The following is a 21109-nucleotide window of genomic DNA, read 5'->3' as shown; positions in this document are numbered from 1 at the left end:
GAGCTTCCCTCCACAGCTGGCCGTTCTGAACGTGTGCCCTCATGGGTCCCTCTTTCTGAGGAGAAAGGCCATCTCTCCTAAGGCCCAAATCTGGACGGAATGCTTTCTCCAGTCTAGCACAGCCTCGTCACAGTGTCACTCAGGGAGTCCTAGGGCAGTGACGTCATTTCCACAGGTAGAACGATGTGCAGATAGGAGGGGGATGAGGGTGCATGAGTGTGTGTGTGTGTGAGAGCATGTGTGTCTGTGTGTGTGTGTGAGCATATGTGTGGCGTGAGCACACGTGTGCCTGTGTGTGTGTGCGTGCATGCGCCAGTTGCTGACTTGCATTTCAATGTGACTGTAGCCCAGCCTTTCTGTGGAACATCAGATCCCCCATTCCACATGCCTGCCCGCGAGCAAGACAGGGCACAGCGCACTCCAAGGTAAATATGACCGTGCAGCTGGGCCTTTTTGTGACTGGGCTACGTCGTGCTTGGCCCTGAGAGTGAACAGAACAGGGTCTTGGGAAAGAAGTTGCCCCAACTGTACCCCCAGAGCTACTCTGTGTCCAGCTCTAATAAGAACTGTGTCCGGGGAAAGAGAAGAGAGGGCCAGGCTCGGGGCCAGCACGTTGTCTAGCTGTGCTGGAATTCTGCGTCAGGGTACACGTGCTTAGGCCACCGTGCTCATGTTCTTTGGGACCTCCCGGCAAATGGGCCAGGACACAGGCAGCATGTCTGCCACCGTGGGAGCGCTGGGTCGCTCACGAGTTGAAAGTCTGGGGGTTTGAGACTTCTGCATCTCAGTTTTTAATCTGCAAAATGAGATGGACATTTATTGCCCCAGGCTTTACAGATCAAATAAACATTACGCAAGGAAGCAACTCGTGAAATGTAAGGCACCTTTACCGATCCAGAATATGAAAGTATGTGCTTTTGACCCACTGTTCTGCATGGGACCCTAGCTAGCTTAGTTTTCTAGAATGCATGACTGAGCCTGTGAGAGAGAAACTGACCCGTTAGAGAGAAGGGAGTGTGATTTTCCTATCCTCCCTCCCTGGCCCCTAACTCTTGGACGTTGTGTGGGACTGTGTGTGGGTCCCCGAATAGGAACATGAGAGGTGTGACAGGAGCCAGACTCACAAGAGCTAAGGGGCCAGTTGCTCTTCACGGAGACAGACATGTCCTGAGAGTTCCATTCTCAGCACGGCGCACCAGCAACCTCCTGTTGTCCCCCAGTGGGAGGGGCTTCGGAAGGGACGTGTGCTCCTGGGAGGTGAAGAACTGCTGTCACTGGATCTTCAGAGTGCTGGTTGTGGCTGGCTCACTAGGCTGAAGGCCTGACGGTGCGCCAGGTCCCGGGACCGTCTACTCCCCTGGCCTGTGACCCTCACCTCTCCCTCGTGGGCCTGCACAGGGAGGTCCAATCCCGGCGCCATTCATTCCCCGACGGCTTTAGGGACGGGAGGCCACCTAAACCGGTGCTCCTCGGGAACTCACCCTGGACTCTGCACGGACCTGGCTCTTTCCGTTGTTCAGTTCCTAAAGCAGCCCGGTCACGGGCATGTCGTGTGGCCTGTCATCAGACTGTATGCTCCCCGAGGATACAGGCCATGTCCTCCTCCCTCCCGCACGTGGCCACAAAGCACCAGACCTCAGTTCAGCTGGTTTTCAGAGCGATGTGCTCAGAGAACTCCGGGGGCTGTCCTCTCCCCATGTTCCAGGGTTGTAGCTCAGCAGTTCCACCCCCCACCCCCAGCATCTGCACCTGGTCCACCTTGCTACAGTGTTACAGACTCACTCCATTAGAACAAACATGGCAGCCGGGCAGGTGGAAGAGACGCCTGGCTGCATTGTTGCCTAGTGGTAGGGAGCTCCGATTCTCGATTCTGGAGTCCAGCTCTGTGGGTTTGAACCATCAGCGGCGGTCTTGATCCAGTTACTCAACCCCCCACCCCACCCCCACCAGGTCTCAGAGCCCTCCTCGGGGTATAAAAACAGCCGACAAGGATTTACTGCACTTGGGTCAACCGTCCCAGCGCACGACACTTTGCATGGGGTCTTGAGTGTTGTTGGTGCTCACTGACGTCAGCTGTCACACGGGGTTCTTGCACCATTTGTTGTGGAGTGAGCGAGCAAGCGTGCATCCGGACGTACGGACGACGGAATGAACACTCGCGGTGGGCACACTGGTCCCAGAAACCCGAGCCTTGACTGAGGGGGCACTGGAGGAGCCACTGCTACTTTGGGAGGGTCAAAATACAAGGGCCACAGGAACAGCACAAACAATACGATGTTCTAGAAGGATCACGCAGGCTGGAGAGGGGCTGGCTTAAATAAGATGGGCAATTGTCCTCCTTTAGGGAGGACAGTCCTTCTTTTGTAAGTTCCGTCCTCCCTGGAAAAGTGTCCTCCTACATGTCCTCCTTTTGGATATTGGAAGACTAATCTGTAAACGTCTATATTTGATTGATGCAGAGTTGGTCCATTGTGTGTGAAGTGACGTATTTGTATCTAAATGAGTCTTTTACCTTACAATTATTATTAAAAGTTAATAGGCATGTAAGTATAATTACAATATAAAATATCACAGATGTTTTTATTATGCATTTATCATATTATAGTATATTATTGTTGCAATGAATAAAATGTTTCTTTTATTTACAATATTGTTTTCTTCAATTTATTTTCGTCCTCCTTTTCATTGTAAAAAAGTCGGTCACCTTAGGTTAAAGCTAGGTGAGATCGGAGGCAGGAGAGACTGGGAGGTGGCCCTGAGAGCTGCCGGCGGAGAGGAAGGGGTGGGGCCCTGAGCTGGATGGAGCCCTCAGTCCATGGAGGACTAGCTTTACTTAGGCTCGTGATTCCTGGGGAAATGTCCGTCTCCTCCCTCTGGCCCCATGTGGAGCCCCTTGTCTTAACCAGGGGTCCCCAAACTTTTTACACAGGGGGCCAGTTCACTGTCCCTCAGACCATTGGAGGGCCGCCACATACAGTGCTCTTCTCACTGACCACCAATGAAAGAGGTGCCCCTTCCGGAAGTGCGGAGGGGGGGGCGGATAAATGGCCTCAGGGGGCTGCATGCGGCCCATGGGCCGGGCCGTAGTTTGGGGACGCCTGTTTAACCCCTGCCATATTCTCAGTGGTGGTCACGGGGCCTGGCCCTGTGGAGGTGACCAGTGGCCGTGTGTGTGTGATGGACGGATGCCCTTAGGAGCGTTTCTGGCCATGCCCAGGAGGGTCTTTTGGGAATGTAAACGGCAACAACGCCCTAGCATGGTCCCCACAGGCCTTGCTACAAGGGGCGTGAGGCAACACAGCCCTCCCTTAGCCTGCGCCCAGCAAAGGAGAAAGCCACAAATATTTTCCATCCTGTCGCGACAGCGGGGAGATAAAAGACCAGCCATCAACCCCCAAACCAGAATCAGCCCCTGACTGCTCTGCTTGTCCACCAGCTCACACTGACTGCGGGGTGATTCCAAGAAGGAAAAAAACCAAAACAAAAAAAATCCCAAAAATGCATGTGAGCCAAAAAAGGGGTTTTTCTTTTATCTATCATTGTAAACGGACGGAAATCCGTTGTTGCTGACTTGTGGGGACCAGGCGATGAGTCAGCACATTTCTTTCTGTTTCCCAGACAGACTCAAGAAAAACAGAGCCCCCGAGCTGCCCCTGTGTCCTCCTGGGGAAAGACGACACGGGCCCTCCCCCCGCCCCCACCCAGACTCCCTGGCGGGGCGTCTGCTGGAAGGGGCGGCTGTCCAGGGCTCTGGGTTTCCTTAGTGAACAGACTGTTCCTCCTTATCTCTGTGGTGACGGTGATGGGGGTGACAGGCTGATGGCTCAGGTGGGCACAGAGGGAGGGGAGGCAGCTGCAGCTGAGCCTTAGGAAAAGTCAGCATTTTATTTTCTTTTCTTTTTTTTTACAGAGACAGAGAGAGAGTCAGGGAGAGGGACAGACAGACAGGAACGGAGAGATGAGAAGCATCAACCAGCAGTTTTTTGTTGTGCTTTGCAACACCTTAATTGTTCATTGATTGCCTTCTCATATGTGCCTTGACCGCGGGCCTTCAGCAGACCAAGTAACCCCTTGCTCGAGCCAGCGACCTTGGGCTCAAGCTGGTAAGCTTTTGCTCAAACCAGATGAGCCCTTGCTCAAGCTGGCGACCTCGAGGTCTCGAACCTGGGTCTTTCGCATCCCAGTCCGACGCTCTATCCACTGCGCCACCGCCCGGTCAGGCAGCCTTTTTCTCATTTAAATGCAAAACGTGCTTGTTGCTCCGAGGTGTGGGGTGCCTGTTTACCCAGCCTCTGGTGGCTTCACTTGTGGAAGACAGATGCAATGTCAGACGAAGATAAAAGTACAATTACCAGCTTATTTACCCTCCTCCCCCCCAAAAAAATATATAGTCTGTTAGAGGATGCAACTTAGACTTGGGCAGAAGCGAGGCTTCCTGAAGTGTCCAGCTCCCCTCTGCCCTGCCCCATGGCTAGCCAAGCCTCGGAGGAGCTGGGGTGGCAGCTCACAGCCCCTTGGCATCTATGCAGAAGGAGTGGGCGAGTCTCACCCATCCCTGACTCAGGGAGGACAGGAGGGTGGCCTCATGGCCTTCCCAAGGCAGGTCTCTCCCCCTCTCCCATTAGCAGGGACCAGGGTTGTTTGATGCCCCTCCCATCCTCTCCCTAGCCCCCCCCCCCCATGGGAGGACCGAGGGAGTGAGTAGAGGGAAGGAGGGGACATCTGTCCTATCTGGTCTCCTCATGGAGAAAGGAGGAGAAAGAAGAATATAATCCCCCTCTGCCCCCCGGCCCCTGCACATGACAAGCACAGGAACCAGAAAAATACAGTACCCCCCCCCCCCCCCCCCCCCACCGAGCCAACTGCTCTGAACGTTCTGGGCCTTCCATCCGGCCTGCTTTCTTAGACACCTGGACAGGTGGCCTGCAGCCCTCACAGGCCAGGTCCGAGTGAGATCCAGCATCTGTGGATGTCATTTCTCCAGTCCTCTGCTATCCCCCAAATGAGAGAAAGAGGAAAAAAAGTGCCCAAGGAAAGGAAAATCTGTGAGGGAGATAGAAAACAGGAAACTGGAAACAGTTTGGAAGCGTGTCTTCCGCATCCTGGGCACGCCCACAGCAGACGAGCACCACCCACCACCCTGCAGGTCGGCTCTGCCGAGGGGTCCAGCCTGCTGTCCCACTTGGGCTTGATGTTATTTAGGGGGGTAAATTCCAAAAAAATACTATTATTGATTTAACCTCTTTATATAGTTCTATTTAAATTTTTCTATCTCACCTTGAGCCATTGTTAAGAATCCACATTTTCAAGAAAGTGGTATTTTTCATAACATTCTTGTGATTTAAAAACTCTCTGTACAGTAATAGCTACATCCCTCTTTGTTCTCTTAATATTGTTTACATGAGAATTCTTTTTTCCCCCTTGATTAATTTTGTGTTGTCCATTTTATTAATATTTTCAAAGAAGCAGCTTTTGGTTTAATTGCTTTTCTCAATTTTTTATTGGCTTTTATTTTATTATATATATTTTTATTAATTTCTGCTCATTAAAAAGAAATCTTCATATCAGATAGAGGTCTGTTTAGATTTCCGACCTCTGGCTGTAGTTTCATCCGTTTACCATTGTAATTCCTTTGATCATTACTCTATATGCTTTGAGACTATTTTGCTAGTACATGTAGGCTCACAATTCTTTTTTTTTTTTTTTTTTTAATTTTTTGTTCAGTGAGAGGAGGGGAGGCAGAGAGACTCCCACATGCACCCTGACCAGGATCACCCGGCAAGCCCACTACGGGGCGATGCTCTGCTCTTCTGGGGTGTTGCTCTGTTGCTCTGCAACTGAGCTCATCTAAGCGCCTAAGGCAGAGGCCATGGTGCCATCTTTAGCATCCAGGGCCAGTTGGCTCCAATTGAGCCTTGGCTGCAGAAAGGGGAGGGGAGAGAAGCGAGAGAGGGAGGGTAGAGAAGCAGATGGGCACTTCTCCTGTGAGCCCTGATGGGAATCAAACCTGGGACATCCACATGCCGGGCCAACGCTCTACCACTGGGCCAACTGGCCAGGGCCTAGGCTCACCATTCTTTTACCATCCTTTACAACTGTGCCTTCTCACTAAGTAATGATAAAAAGAACAATTAAGTAATGACCCCTTTACCCTAATAATGCCTTTCTTTGCCGTAAGCTCTGGCCTGTCTGACGTTCGCACTGCTACGGCAGCTTTTTTGGGTTAAGATGACCATTTTGCATTCGCAGTGTGAATTCTGCAGAAATTAATGAGCCTGATTTTATTTTAAGTTTCAAATAGATAATCTGTTTTTACTTTAACAAACAGATTTAATCTATTTACGTATAATGAAATTAACATGATGACTCGTTTTTAATCTTACTATTTTTAATTTTACATTCTGCTTCTTTTTGTATTCTATTCCTTCTTTCTTGCCATTTACTGGATGAGATACTATTTTTACTCACTTTCTATTATTTGGAATTACACATTTTGTTTTCCTATTCTTTTTTTTGGATAGTCTTACATTTGTAAAATGCATTCTTATTAAAATCTGAAGTTAGTCAACATTTCCATTATTCTCTAGTACAAAACATTCTCAAACTGTTTTAAATCTATGGGCTCATCTTCTTTTCAGACATCCCAATGGAGTCATGATTGTTATAGTCATTATTTTAAATAGCTTACTGAGATTGATTCACATACAAGTATTCTGCTTCCTGCTGCCCCCAGAAGGCTACCCACCCCCTCGTCTGTGTACCATTTCCTTGTCACTAAGCTATTTGCTGGGAGCTTTTCTTTGGTAGGTGTGTCCTTTGTTGGAATCTGAGAGTAGGTAATTCTCTTGTCTTGGTATGAAAATGCGTTTTGCCCTTATTCCTGTAAAGTCATTGAACTGAGTCTCCGACTGAGGTGGGCAGTCATTTTCCCTCCGCTCCCTGAAATCTTGACACCGCAATCGCTGACTCGGAGACTGCTGCTGGCTCAATTGTCATCGTGCACAAAGCAGGTCTTTTCTCTCCTAGGGTTTTCTTTTTTTTTTTTTTATTTATTCATTTTAGAGAGGAGAGAGAGAGAGACAGAGAGAGAGGAAAGAGAGACAGGGGGGAGGAGCTGGAAGCATCAACTCCCATATGTGCCTTGACCAGGCAAGCCCAGGGTTTCGAACTGGCGACTTCAGCATTTCCAGGTCGACGCTTTATCCACTGCGCCACCACAGGTCAGGCTCTCCTAGGGTTTTCAGACCCCCCTCTGGTCCACCAGGTTCACCCCGAGCCACCCTGGAGTGGGCTGATTTTTATTCTTCCCGCCCGAGGCTCTTGTTTTCCACGAGCTCCAACGTGGTCGCATCGCACTGTGTTTCAACATGGCTTCTTTCATATTTATTTTTTTTTCCCCTTGTATTTTCTTTTTTTTTTTTATTAAAGATTTTTTTTTATATTTTATTTACTGATTTTCAGAGAGAGAGGAGTGAGAGAGAAAGAGAGAGACAGAGAGAGAGAGAAGGGGGAGGAGCAGGAAGCATCAACTCCCATAAGTGCCTTGACCAGGCAAGCCCAAGGTTTCGAACCGGCCACCTCAGTGTTCCAGGTCGACGCTTTATCCCACTGCGCCACCACAGGTCAGGCTCCCTTTGTATTTTCACTCTGGAATTTCTATTTGGCCTTTTCCGTTCTCTTTAAAATATTTATTTACTTACTTACTTTGCTCTGACTGTCCCAGTCTCTCGCATTCCTGGCGGGGCTGATGCTAGTTCCTCTTGTTTGCCAACGCTTGCTCACAGAGGTTTGTTTTCCTGTGTGCTTCATTTGAATTTTGGGCTCATTTATTTTTCTTTTTATTTTGCATGGGCATCCTCTGTAATCTGGGCCGTAGAAACGTTCCTATAGAACAACTCTGGGGTTGGCTTCAGCTTGGGCCCAGGGGCCCGGGGCTGCTTATCTGGGATTAGTGTTGGGGTGACAGTATTGAGAGGAGTTGCACCCCAGGCGGGTTTGGGAACCTGGACGGCAGCCTGTTCCGTTCCAGACGTCCGCTCGTGAGCCGGGCCGGGGTTCCAGCGGCTCCAGTTTTTACGAGCACTTTCTTCAGTCCAGGACACGGGAGATGGTGCCCTCAGCTACCCCTTCTCTGGAGGGAGTTTTTTCTTGTCCCCTTTTCACAGGGGGTGCCACACCCCGGGGACCCACCTTTTTCTGTGGGACTCTCAGTTGTAACCGCCCACTTCTCTTGTCCCACACCCCAAGCGCCAGGTCCTTTGTTTGAGCCCTGACCAGCTCTGTGGGGGTCCCAGGGAACCCCCCTCCACCACAGCCTAGTGCTCTGGCCTCCCATCCCCTCTCTTTCTGCCCCCTGACTCCCACTCAGGCTTGACCAGCTGCTAACAGAAGCCGGTGTCCGCTTCCACCTTCCCCGCACTTCTCCGGGCTTGCTCCAGGGCACCGCCCACATCGCCAGCAGGCGGAAGGGGGCGGTGAGCAAGTGCCACCGGCCAACACGTGGTGAGGACACAGTGTTGATCCAATCCAATGCAGAGCAGGGAGAGCTCACCGCGGACCATGGCTGCTCCACTACGACCTAACGACCTAACGTAAGGCTTCCTCCGAGCTTGTCCTTTTAAAACAAATACCCGGAGCTCCTTAAAAGGAGAACCCTCCCTAGTCCTCCAAGGGCAGCCGCTCACTTTGAACCCCCAGGTTCACACGCGGGGCCTGGGACAGAGGGTGCAACTGTTCCTTAAAAAGGAACAGATAAAAGGAACATCTCGTCCAGGTTAACCTATAAAACGTCAACTATCAGAGAAGCTGACGAAGAGGGGACGAGTGTCCTGTTGCCGTAAAAAAACAACCCTCTAGAACCATACAACCTGCTGGACACCTTTGCAAAAGGCTAAGCACAGTTCCCATTTCCTCTGACTTCTTTAAGCTACTTCCCGGGTTAATGCGGTCAAGTTCAGCCCAGGGTTGAACTTGAGCCCCGGCTGGGGTTTCTAGCGGGGATTTGCCCGCATGAGCACGGCACGGTCATTGGGAGGTGGTTTCAAGGTCAGGCTACGATGAAGCCGTATCTTCCAGGACCGCCCTGGCACGTACCTGGCCGAGGCCAAGTGTTCCTGGGGTCACCACCGGCTGTGTCAACACTGAGCGGTGCACATGCTCTCCTTAGGCCCAAGCGCCGAAGCCGGGCCTGTGCACGTGCTCAGGAGAGAGCAGCTGCCGGTGCTAAGCACAGACGCGGTATCATCACGTCCCGGTGGGCCAAACAACGCAGGGCTTACCGTGTAATTTCGAGCGAGGGACACGTCGGTGCCATCCTGCAGGTAATGGGTTTCCGTGAAACCACTGGCAATGAGACCTCTGTGGGGGAAAAGAAATCAGGAAAAAGCTGAGTGTAACAGTGCATGGAGACGTCGCTGGTGAACAGACATCTACACCGTGGGGGAGCCCGGGTCGGCCCCCCTCATCCTCCGCCAGCTCCTTGTACAGGTGACCCGGTTTTCCGGAGGCTCCCCACGGACCCCTCACATGGACAGGTCATCCAGGGAGGGTCAGGAGGAGGGTCAGGGAAGGGAGAGTCCGACAGGCAGGCATGGAGCCGCCCACGGCCTCCCACCTCCCTTCTCCAGCACCCACTTGGTCGTCTGCACGTGCGTGTCTGTGCACAATGGCACATGCCACACATTTACAATCTTCTAGGAGTAGTATGTGCAGATTGCTGGGCTGGGAGAGTCACCCAGATGGGGGGTCCCAGGGCTCTGCTATCTGGAATCAACAGCGAAGCCGCCTCTTGGGACAATAATTTTGGACCCGCAGTCCTGTTCCTGCTGGCGCTCCAGCAGGTGAGCGAGCACACCAGCCGTCAATATTAAAATGTCAAAGAAGAGTTTAGAGCAACACAGAAACGTTATAAGCCATGCTGTAGGAGGTGAGGGAAAGCGATTTTGGACACACTGAAATATTGAATTTTCTAAGATAAATCGAAAGAGGAGAAAAACTCTACTTATCGCAGCAACTAGAATTGTATTCAATCGACCACCTCTTCATTGGCGACAGCAATGCAGGGATTTATTCTGGTTTTAAACGATGCTGCGATGTCTTTTGTAATGGGTGGCATTTTTTTTCCTCTTTTTCAACATCACCGTGGCAAGTGTTTTCTGCGTCCCTACTATGTGCTAGGAGCTGCACCCGCTGCTGCGATACAAAGATAGACACCTAAGGACACTGCGGCCTGGTGGGGTGTCCCAAAGGCAGGAGGCGTCTTACTGGGAGAACGAACACACACAGGTGGAGAGTGGTGGATGGCGGAGGCTTTCCAGGGGGACCTAGCAGGTAGAGCAGGAGCTTGCCAGGCCCAGGGCCGATGGGCGGAGAAGGGAATTGCAGGCAGAGGATGGCAAGGCCAGGACCCTGACGGTCTGGAATCTGGGAGCCAGACTGGTGTGAGACAGGGAGGGGTCCCACGCAGAGCCCGGACTGTGCGTGTCCAAGCAACAAGGCATCGAGAGCCGAGTTAGCTCCTGGACTCAGCGAAGGAACATGTGCGGTCCTAACACTGTCTGCCCTTCGTGGCCAGAGACTGTGCTGCCCACTGTTTGGTTCTGCTAGGGGTGGCCCCACTGCCAGTCCAGAGGCGCATGTGGGACCCAGGCTGACCTGCCACAGATCATCCCTGTGCCATGCCTTGCCCTGGGGCCCCTGGGGAAGAGGGCTTTCCTCACAGAGCTGCCTTCAGCCTGGACCCCTGCTGCTGGAGGACGCTGCCTAGGGCCACCTGCCCCCACATGGCTGTGACACGTGGCAGAAATGGGAGCTCTTCCAGGTGTCCCCAGGGTGCACGGTCCTTCTCCCCTCATAAACCCCCCCTTTTTGTCTCAGCTGACTCAGGTTTGCAACCCTGAGTCCCGATCAATAGGGAAGGGAAGGGCTCTAAGTGGGGATGTGGCCAAGGGGACAGATGAGAAATACTTCCTTTTAAGTCACATTTCTTGAGAGCTTCTCCCAGCCAGGCCCGGAGTGGGAGTTATCTCCCTGGGTTACATGAATCGCGCTGTCTTTAGGATATGCCTGGTTTGGATCACTTAGCCCCTTAGCGCCGGTCTGAGTGGCGTCCCACTTAACAGCGAGAGAGGAGAGTGTGCCAAAACATGAAACAGATGACCCTCCCGCGCGCTGACAAAGGCCCCCGGCTTCCCCTGCGCCTGCCTCAGCACTCCGCCCAGGGCGCGGATCATGTGTGTGGGGGGGGCGTGAACCTCCCTGCTGGTGTTTGCTCTCAACTCCTCATCTTCTAGATGTCCCCCTCTGAGCTGTCACAGGACCCCCTGGGTCAGGAACAGAGGAGGGGGAGGTGGGGTCTGTTCAGGGGGGCCACTGAGGCCAGGGACAAGGAAGGAGCCGGAGAAGTGGTCAGCGGTCATGCTGGAGAGAGCACCAGGGAGGCATGGCAGGCTGGGGACCTTGACAGGGACAGCTCCCAGGGCAGACGAGGAGACAGGGAGGGGAAAGCCAGTAAGTCTTTCCAGAGGGTGTTTCTGAAGGGAAGCAGAGTGAGGAGATACGATGTCAAGAGGTGGGGACTCAGGGGGATGGGGCAGGCTGGAGAAATGAAGAGAGGGGATGGGGGCAAAGCTGCCGAGGAGCAGGTGGAGGGGACACAGGGGGCACAGGTGACAAATGAGGAAGGACCCTTTGAGCCCAGAGGTCTCAGCGAATGTGGGGGCACGGTGAACTTTGAGATCTCAGAGAAAGGAGAAAAAGAAAATTTTAATATAATTCAAATAATATAATATTATTACAACTCGTTATTTAGTATTCATCAGTAATTTCACGTATCTCACATTTTATGAATACGTGAGCCATTCTGTTCTTAACAACGCTGGACCCTCATTTTGAACGAACAAGGTATATGAATGCCTAATACTAGGAGAAGCAGGTCAGTGCAGGTCGCAGTTCGGAGAACAAAGAGAGATCACCCCGAGGCGTTCTCACGGAAAGCGGGTTTGGTTTGGATGGATGTCCCAGAAGGCTGGCTTCACATAGGAAGGGGTGGGGGAAATCTGCCAGGAAAGCCAGGATTGGAGAAGACGAGCTTCTAGTGGACAAGAGGAATTTGGGGGTTCAACAGCAGTAAAATTACTTGCAAGGTTTTAAAATGTGACTCAGTCCAGTAATACAAAGATCCATGACTATTTCTGTCTTCAAAACCTACTGCTTTTCACTGTTGTCCAAATGTCACTTAAACAGAAACGCAATCACAGCCATTCTCTGAGCTCCGGGGAGTCTTTCAGTATTATCCTGCTTGCTTTCATTGAAAGAGGGTGGGCGGGGCTTCGGAGCACAGCCTGAGCGCGTCCCCCACAGCTGAGACACCCAGGACGCGCTCAGACGCAGCGACGCCACTGGCGTGTGCCCTACGTCCTCAGTAGCCGTGGCGGATGGGGGGCATGTAGCGAGACGGTGCTGGGGGCCCCCTGGTACCAGACCCAGCCCTGTGAGCTCTGAGGAGCCGGAGCCTTCTGGAGCCCCCTCTTCACAAAGCACGGAGGTCAGAGACAGAGGGGAGACGGACGGCACTGGCTCGGACCTACTCCACCCCACGGGCCGCCTGGGCAAACACGGTGGGGGCTCCGTGGTGCGTACACTGTGGGCCGGAACCCACCCCGCTCGCCGCTCTGACTTCCTCAGGGCCGGCTGTCCACCTCACATTCCCACAGGCTGTGAGGAGCCCAGGGCGGTGACAGTCTTTAGGCCCCACTCTGCCACGCCCTGCTGAAACCCAGCAGACCCTGCCGTGTTTGGAACGGAGCCCCGACGCCTGCCCTCCGCAGTCTCTCGGATGCTCCCCACCAGGGCCTCCCAGTGCCCCGCGCCTCCTTCCTCCATGGCTCACTCCACCCGGCCGACACCTGTCTGGCTCGCTGTAGAACGTGCCACCCGTCCCACCAAGGGCCTTTGCCTTTGCTTGTCACGTGCCTCGGACCTTCTCCACACGGCTTCCCGGGGGCTGTTCCTTCCCCTGGTCACCTTCTCTGACGTACCTTCTATCACCACCATTCCCACAGCGTGGAGCCCCTTCAGGTTACCGTTTAGTTCATCTATTTACTTATTTACCTATATCCTCCCTCAAAAACATAAGCCATAGGAGGGCTCCTTGCTCATCATTGTGGCCCTTTATATGTATCTCATTGGATTCTGATAGTATCTAGTGCCTGGCTCTATGGGCTAGATGCTACTTTTTACCCAGTTTAAATAAGAAACCAAGATACAGAGAGGTTAAGTGTATATGGCATCGTATATGGCAGCACTTGGTGGTTCTGCATTAGAACTTACACTGTGTGTTGCTACCTTTACAAGCTGATCAAAAGATATTTACTGGCCCTGGCCGGTTGGCTCAGTGGTAGAGTGTCGGCCTGGTGTGCGGGGGACCTGGGTTCGATTCCCGGCCAGGGCACATAGGAGAAGCGCCTATCTGCTTCTCCACCCCCCTGTCTCTCTCTTCCCCTCCCGCAGCCGAGGCTCCATTGGAGCAAAGATAGCCCGGGCACTGGGGATGGCTCCTTGGCCTCTGCCCCAGGCGCTAGAGTGGCTCTGGTCGCAACAGAGCGATGCCCTGGAGGGGCAGAGCATCGCCCCCTGGTGGGCACAGCCTCGCCCCTGGTGGGCGTGCCAGGTGGATCCCGGTCGGGCGCATGCAGGAGTCTGTCTGACTGTCTCTCCCCATTTTCAGCTTCAGAAAAATACAAAAAAAAAAAAAAAAGTACAAAAAAAAAAAAAGATATTTACTGAGTGCTGGCTGCAGGCCCTGCGCTGAGCACTAGGTGATGATGGATGGATGATGGATAGACAGATGATGGCTAGATGAATGGATGGATGAATGGATGGATGGATAATGGATGGATGGATGGAAGATGGATGAATGGATGGATGAGTGGATGGATGGATGAGTGAATGACTGAATTCAAAGAGAACACTGCAGAAACATTCTCTTTTGTCTAGGGCTATCCTCTCTCAATCGTAAATAATAGGTTTCATGTCCTTCTTAGGAACCATGACTTGCAAAGGAGCCATGGGTGAAACTGCAAAGGTGCTCAGTCAGGGCTAAGATGTGTATCTAATTTAAATTGGGCTGTAAGTCAAAAATCCCACAGAGAAATGAGGGAGACAGGTGGACAACGGTCATATTTGAAATGTGACAGCAATGGCCCCACTGCTGTTAGGTTTCCTGAGGGAGAAAGCCCAACTATATGGATTCTCAATGCCGGCAAATGGAAGCAGAAGGTGAATGCATATTTCATGAGGACATTCTTTTTCTCTGCTTATTAGATTAGCTGATCTAACAAGGAATTCTGTTGCTCTCAATACCAGAAAATAAAGCACCAGGAGTTCATTTGACTGTTTTTCATTTGTTTTGCTGTTATAAGTGATACCTCCATATTCTCTCCTTTAACCAATATTTATTATGCTGACTATTGGGAATAAGATACCCCAAGAGCTCACTGCCTAGTGAAGGACAGACCCAAAGAGTGATCAGAGCTCCATGATAGAGACACACGCAAAGCATTGTGGGGATTCAAGGAAAGACTTCCAATTCAGAAGCCAGCCCAGGGGATGGTGGTACCCATGGTGAAGGATGGAGAAGAAGGAGTCAGGCTGACAGTGGGCTAGTGAGGTGAAAGGTGGGGAGGAATGGGGAAGAGAACATTCCAGATAGGAGTAACTATTGTACATTCTCAGAGGCACAGAGGGTATAGAAACATGTCGATGGGGGATGGGCACAAGGGATGTAAAATTATGTGGCGTTCCCAAGTTGTTGGGGTGTAAGTTTGAGGTAGGGAGACGTGTTGCTCAGATAGGCAGGTTGGGGACCAATCCTATGGGTTGCCAAGTGTCCCTGACTTTATCCCATGCAATGGAGAGCTATGAGACACAGCAGTGAGCCACGCAGATACAAATTTTGGAGCAAAAGGCCACTCTGACCTCCATGTAAAGAACTTGCAGACAGGCAGCAGGAAGGGTAGTTAGAAAGCTGGCATGAGAGTCCAAACAAAGGGCCACACCAGGACATGAGCCTTTAGGATGGGCACTTCTGGACGGGGGACAGAGTTAGGAACCTCAGTCATCAAGTGAGACAGGTAACTCACAAAGGAGGGAAGAGCGCCAAGTTGAATCCTGGCTGTGCTGAGCCCGCGATGTCTGAGAGACGTGCCCCCTGGAAACGTCCAGGCGGCAGTTGACTCCGTGAGTGTTAACGTTCGCGAGTGGCTTGAAGACAGAGATGGAGCCGCTCAGACGGCACGCGCTCTCTTTATGAGAGGAAAGAATAGAATCTCAGCCCTTCTGGCTGACACTTGCATTTTCTGATTTCAAAGTCTTCGGATACATAGGGCTGGAAACATTCACTTAGCGTTTACATTAAAACATGATTACGTAGATAATGGCCTTCCATATCACATTTCTGAAATGATTTGAGTACTGAAATAAAAACATTACCTCCAAATTGCTTTTTTTTTTACATCAATATTGAAATTATTCTACGCTAAACTTACCATTATATAATTTAGTCCCATAGTTTGAATGAGATAGAGTTCATCCACATGACATAGTTTATTCCCAAGAGCACAGGTGAGCAGGAGAAAACATCTTCTCATTTTTACTTCTGGAAGCAAGCAGTTTTCCTCCCAGCCACCCCCTTGGAGTGAGTTAATGTTTCTCCTGAGTTCTGCGAGATTCTGTGACAGGACTTTCTGTCTTCTGCTGAATTTCCTGCGGACTGGGCTTCTCCCACACCAGGCTGAGCGAAGGGTGCGTCCCTACGCCCGGCACAAATGGCTCGCACACAGAAAGTGCTTAATGAACAAATGGACAGAAGGTGTTCAAACTAATTGGATCAATTAAAAAAAAATAAAGACAAATGTGGTTCAGCATTGCTGTCACTGGTGGCAGGGGAGGGGTATGGCGGACAGAGGGTCCCCTTCACTGTGTTGTTGTCATTTCAAGAATTTCAAAGGCTGTCAGGTCTTCGAGACAACTTGTCATCAATTTTAGAACTCCTTAATTGAAGGAAAAGGGGAAAAGAAAGCTAGGAGATGGGCATCAATTAAGACTATGAAAAAACCTACTGATGACATGCCAGCTTTCTTCCTATTATTTCTTTGAAGACTGCACATATGGTTAGAGGGTTTAATTGTTCCGAGCAGCACATTCACGCAAAGGCACCATGAGACAGGTCTTGTTTGTCAACGATGCCAGGAGGCAATTACACTCTGTGCAGTGAGCGCTAGGCTTCAGCCATCTCTCCAGTAAACCCATTTGCTGTTCAAAGGGTCCAACCCAGTTTTCTGCTGAAGATCTACTTCGTCACAAGTGATTATCACACGGACTTCCAAATCATTCGCAGATAAGTTTGGGTAATGATTTCCTCTTCTTAGAATTGGGAAATACAGCTGCAAACACGTTCCTATGAGGGACAAACCGCCTGCAGCTTCCACAAGACGTAGTGCCCAAGAAAAACCATGACTGAAAATCATGATGAGACGTACCTAGTTCCTAAAACAACGATCCTTTATTAAAACAATCGACTCCTCCACCAGGACTGAGTAAATGCAGAGACAAGATCCAGGGGGGAATCAGCAGGGGCCCAGACTGGATGCTTCCTCCCCTGAGAGGTCTCGCTCTGGTTTCCGGGGAGAGCCCTGGGCTGGCTGAGCCATGGGGCTCTGAGTGCTGACACCACCGGCTCTCCCGGACTCCTGTAGGGAGATACCGGACAACTGAACAATTCTCCATAGCGACAGCACATGGGGGTATGGAATACGAGGAGAAAACGAGCAGTAAAAAAAAGAACAGAGATCGGGTATGGTCCACATCTCAGCCTTGCCCTGTGCCTCATTCAGGATTGATCTCCACCCTCTCCACCCCCTCCCCAGCATGGCCATCTGCCATCTGCCTGCTATCCCTGCAGCTGTTTGCTCCGATGTCAGCCCCTGGGACAGCCGCTTGTCAAGGGCATTTTCTTAATTTATCTTGGCACAGACCCTGTGGCTGTCAGCTGCTCAGAGAGGTTAAGTGTAAGTGACTTGTCCAGAGCCACACAACCGAGCTGGTGGAGACTGAACTTGGCTCTATTTGGCTCCAAAGTCAGCCCCATCCTGACCACCGCCTTGCCTGGAAGAGATGTCAGTCAGCACACGGTTTCCGAAAGTCTGAACGCGAGCAGCGGCAAATCATCATCATCCATCTGCTTCCGAAAATTTCTCTCCCCCACAACACAAAATGGGGTTTGTGCTGTTTCTCTTAGCACGCGATTCGATTTAGCTACAAAATTAAAATTATTTTTGGTTACAATTTCAGTATTGTGGGATCCTAACTGTTTAGAACTGTGTGCATCTGTACGAACAATGGAACATTCCCACTCAAATTTCCTCTTATTATTTTCCATTTTCAAAAATTCTCAAAAGGATCAAAACAACTTGTTTTGTATTGTGTTTTCTTTCCTTGGAATAAATAAAAAACGTTCCCTTTCCCCAGCTCTTTCTTATTTAGTTTTACAAACCATACTAAATAAAACTGTTGATATAGCATTTTGCAAACTGTTGCCCTGTGAAATAATTTCTTAATAAAGTCACAAATATGCAGAATTTTGGACCAAATCACATGGTACAGGCACAGAAACGTGTTGTTCCCACTGTCTGAGATCATTCAGATGACCCCGCCCCTTCACAAAACAAACGTGACAGCCGTAGACTCAGTCGCCACGTGCTGAAGGACAGCGGGGCTGATTCTCCAGGTGCATTTCCCAGCTGCAGCGTAGAAACAGGTGGACGACCCGGGCCCCTGACCGTGCAGCTCCGTAGTCGGCATTTGACCCGGGCCCGGAGCTCTTGCTCCTGTCTCCCCTGTTTAATGATTACCTGTAGTTCAAAAGTCTTTGGAAGGTGGGCTTACCACTGTTCTAGGCTGTTCTTGATGTGATGTGTCTGTCTTCGTAGTATGAGGTTTGTCAGATATTATGAACACAATTAAAAAAAAAAAAGAGGGCTGTAAGACATAGAGGGAAAGTCGAAAATCCAATAAATGATCAGTTCCAAAGATAGACAAACCCCGACACCTGCTTCTCTCAGACGGGGTCCAGGACTGGGTTCTGTGGCTTACCCAGCACTGTCCTCATTACACCTTTCTGCTGACGGAGGTCACAGCAGGCATGTCTTTGAAGCTTCCTTCCTCCTTCCGTCTCCAAGAGCAGCAGCAGTTAACATTTGTGGGAGCGCTTCCTAACAGAATGCACTTTCTAGGCACGATTTCATTTAACTTTCACACCGGCCCTCATCGGTGGGTGCCGGTTTTGAGAGGAGGAGCCTAAGCCCAGAAGGGTTCAGAGACTTGTCTAGGGTCACACAGCTGGTCGTTCTTATCCTGGTCTGAAACATTTCTCCTTCCCTCCCTGCTGGCCCCTTGTGACGTCTGGTTGTCCCCCGTGACCCCTCTTGGGGGATCCGTATTGTTCCTGGAACCCTTGTCACCGTGTGTTGCTTCTTGGCTCTGTGACTTGAGGTATGCACCCCCCGTGAGGGCAGGGCCTCCCCGGTGAGCCCTTAGAGGAGGGCCTGGACCCTAGCCGGTGCTCATTAGTTTATGAAGGAACGTCGTAATCAAGAATAAGGAAAATGCGGCCCTGGCCGGTTGGCTCAGTGGTAGAGCGTCAGCCTGGCGTGCAGAAGTCCCGGGTTCAATTCCTGGCCAGGGCACACAGGAGAAGCGCCCACCCCCCCTCCTTCCTCTCTGTCTCTCTCTTCCCCTCCCGCAGCCGAGGCTCCATTGGAACAAAGATGGCCCGGGCGCTGGGGATGGCTCCTTGGCCTCTGCCCCAGGTGCTAGAGTGGCTCTGGTCGCAACAGAGCGACACCCCGGAGGGGCAGAGCATTGCCCCCTGGTGGGCGTGCCGGGTGGATCCCGGTCGGGTGCATGCGGGAGTCTGTCGACTGTCTCTCCCCGTTTCCGGCTTCAGAAAAATACAGGAAAAAAAAAAAAAGAATAAGGAAAATGCATCAGAGGCAGTATTGACTATGTAGGGCCATTATTGGCTTACCGCTATTTTATGGTATGAGAAGGAGCTTCTTCCTACTTCAAAACCAATACCAATAACACACACACACACACACACACACACAACAGATAAAAGATACTTTGACCATTAAAGCTTCCACCACCTAGAACAGATTCTGGCCTTTTGTTCCCACCATGAAGCAAACAATATATTTCATAAGAGCGCTCCAGAGAGCATTTTCTCAATTTCTAACATTAAAAAAGCCTAGCCTGATTATCTGAAACCACTACATCAAAACACTGTTTGATTTTTGTTTTTGAGTTGGTCCCAACCAGCATCATTTCTTTTTTCTTTTTTTATTTTTCTGAAGTGAGAAGCAGGGAGACAGACTCCCACATGTGCCTGACCAGGATCCACCTGGCATGCCCACTAAGGGATGATGCTCTGCCCATCTGGGCCACCGCTCCATTGTGGCTAGAGCCATTCTAGCACGAGAGGTGGAGGCCATGGAGCCATCCTCAGCGCCCGGGCCAACTCTGCTCCAATGGAGCCTTGGCTGCGGGAGGGGAAGAGAGAGACAGAGAGGAAGGAGGGGGGAAGGTTAGAGAAGCAGATGGGTGTGTCCCCTGTCTGCCCTGGCCAGGAATTGAACCTGGGACTTCCACACGCCAGGCCGATGCTCTATCACTGAGTTAGCTGGCCAGGGCCACTGTTTGATTTTTGGATGCAGCTTTAGACAACCAGAGAACTAACGTGGCTTTGTGACGTGTGTGCCTCCCCCGCCAGCTGCCACGTGAGCGCTGCAGGTGTGACCAGCCCCTCCCCAGGGTCTAAGGCTGTGGCTCAGGCAGGACTGAAGGCTGATGACGCGTGAGCTGGTTCGCGGGGGGTGGGGGGTGGGAGGGGGGCTGCCGTGACTCAGCCCGTTCTCTTCGCCGACGCTGTGCTCAGTGAAAAACACACATTAATCGTGCTCTAAGGGAAGGGAGGGGGTTCTGCAGCCTCACGGAAGCGCCAGCTCCCAGGCAGATCTGGAGACCAGCCAGCTGGGCTCCCTTCAAAACTGACCTGCGTTGAACTGAACTCACAGAATGTGTGTTCCGTCAAATTTGGTCTTTTCTCCTTGCTCAAAGACAGTTCCGCTCTGCAAGTTTCCACACTGTAGTGGCCAAGAGAGAGAGAGAGATGCCAGGAGTGACCTCGGGCGGGGGACAGACCCTCACTCTCTCAAGTGCGTTCTAAGTCAGCCACTGACCCGCTCAGACCCTCTTGCTGATTGCTGCCAGAGGGAGAGGCCCGGGCGGCGACAGGGATGCACACCCTCTCTCCTGGGACGGCCTGCTTCTGCCCGCACAGACCCCTGAGCCGAGGCGCAGACATCTCCCCAAACCACGGGTTTCTGCCAGCACTAAGCCGGTGCCAATCTCTGCCTGTGAGAGATCTGTTTAAAAACTATGCATCTTTGAGACAGTGAAGGGCTGTCAAATGTAAAATTGCACCGTGAGACTAAATCTCATCAGAATTCTAGTTGCTGGGCATTCTTCACCGGAAGTCTTTCTCTCTTCTCTTTTTTACTTTTCTCTTCTCTTTTCTTCTCCTCCTCCTTCCCCTCCTTCTCCTCCTCCTTTTTCTCTTTCTCCTTCTCCCCCCCTTCCTCCTCCTCCTCCTCCTCCTCCTTCTTTAAATCTGGAAGGGTTTTGAATTTAGATTTAATGCTACTGAGAACCCCCAGAGAGGAAAAACCACAAAACAGCCACTGGAGACCATGGCCATTGGCAGATTTCTCTCCAGGATAAGGGCCGTTCCGATCAGTGTTCCCACGGCTGGGCCTTGAACGGCCTGCCGGCCCCTCGTGGCCTCTCCAGGGTCCAAGGGCAGATAGACGCTCCTCACAGGGCCTTCATTTCTCATGCCGTGTCTGCTCCCGCGCTTGTGAGAGGCCGGCTAATTCTAACGGCTAATTTTCCACCAGCCCTGGAGTAGCTGGGTCAGAATAATGGCTGGAGTATTTTATATTATAGATACTTTCATTATTCTCAGAATAGGGAAGCCCTGGCCAGATGGCTT

General features: G+C 51.4%; 1 protein-coding gene across 1 annotated transcript in view; it reads right to left on the bottom strand.

The window, feature by feature from the left end:
- The window catches only part of ADAM12 (ADAM metallopeptidase domain 12), a 302779-nt gene that overhangs the window by 109432 nt on the left and 172238 nt on the right, over positions 1–21109 (bottom strand). The window contains 1 exon segment of the mRNA XM_066355592.1: positions 9279–9357. Within this exon segment, the coding sequence (XP_066211689.1) occupies positions 9279–9357 (79 nt within the window).

Source organism: Saccopteryx leptura, chromosome 13, assembly GCF_036850995.1.
Source record: "Saccopteryx leptura isolate mSacLep1 chromosome 13, mSacLep1_pri_phased_curated, whole genome shotgun sequence".
NCBI lineage: Eukaryota > Metazoa > Chordata > Mammalia > Chiroptera > Emballonuridae > Saccopteryx > Saccopteryx leptura.
Note: the sequence above shows the minus strand (reverse complement) of the source record. Positions and strands in the feature narration are given on the sequence as shown.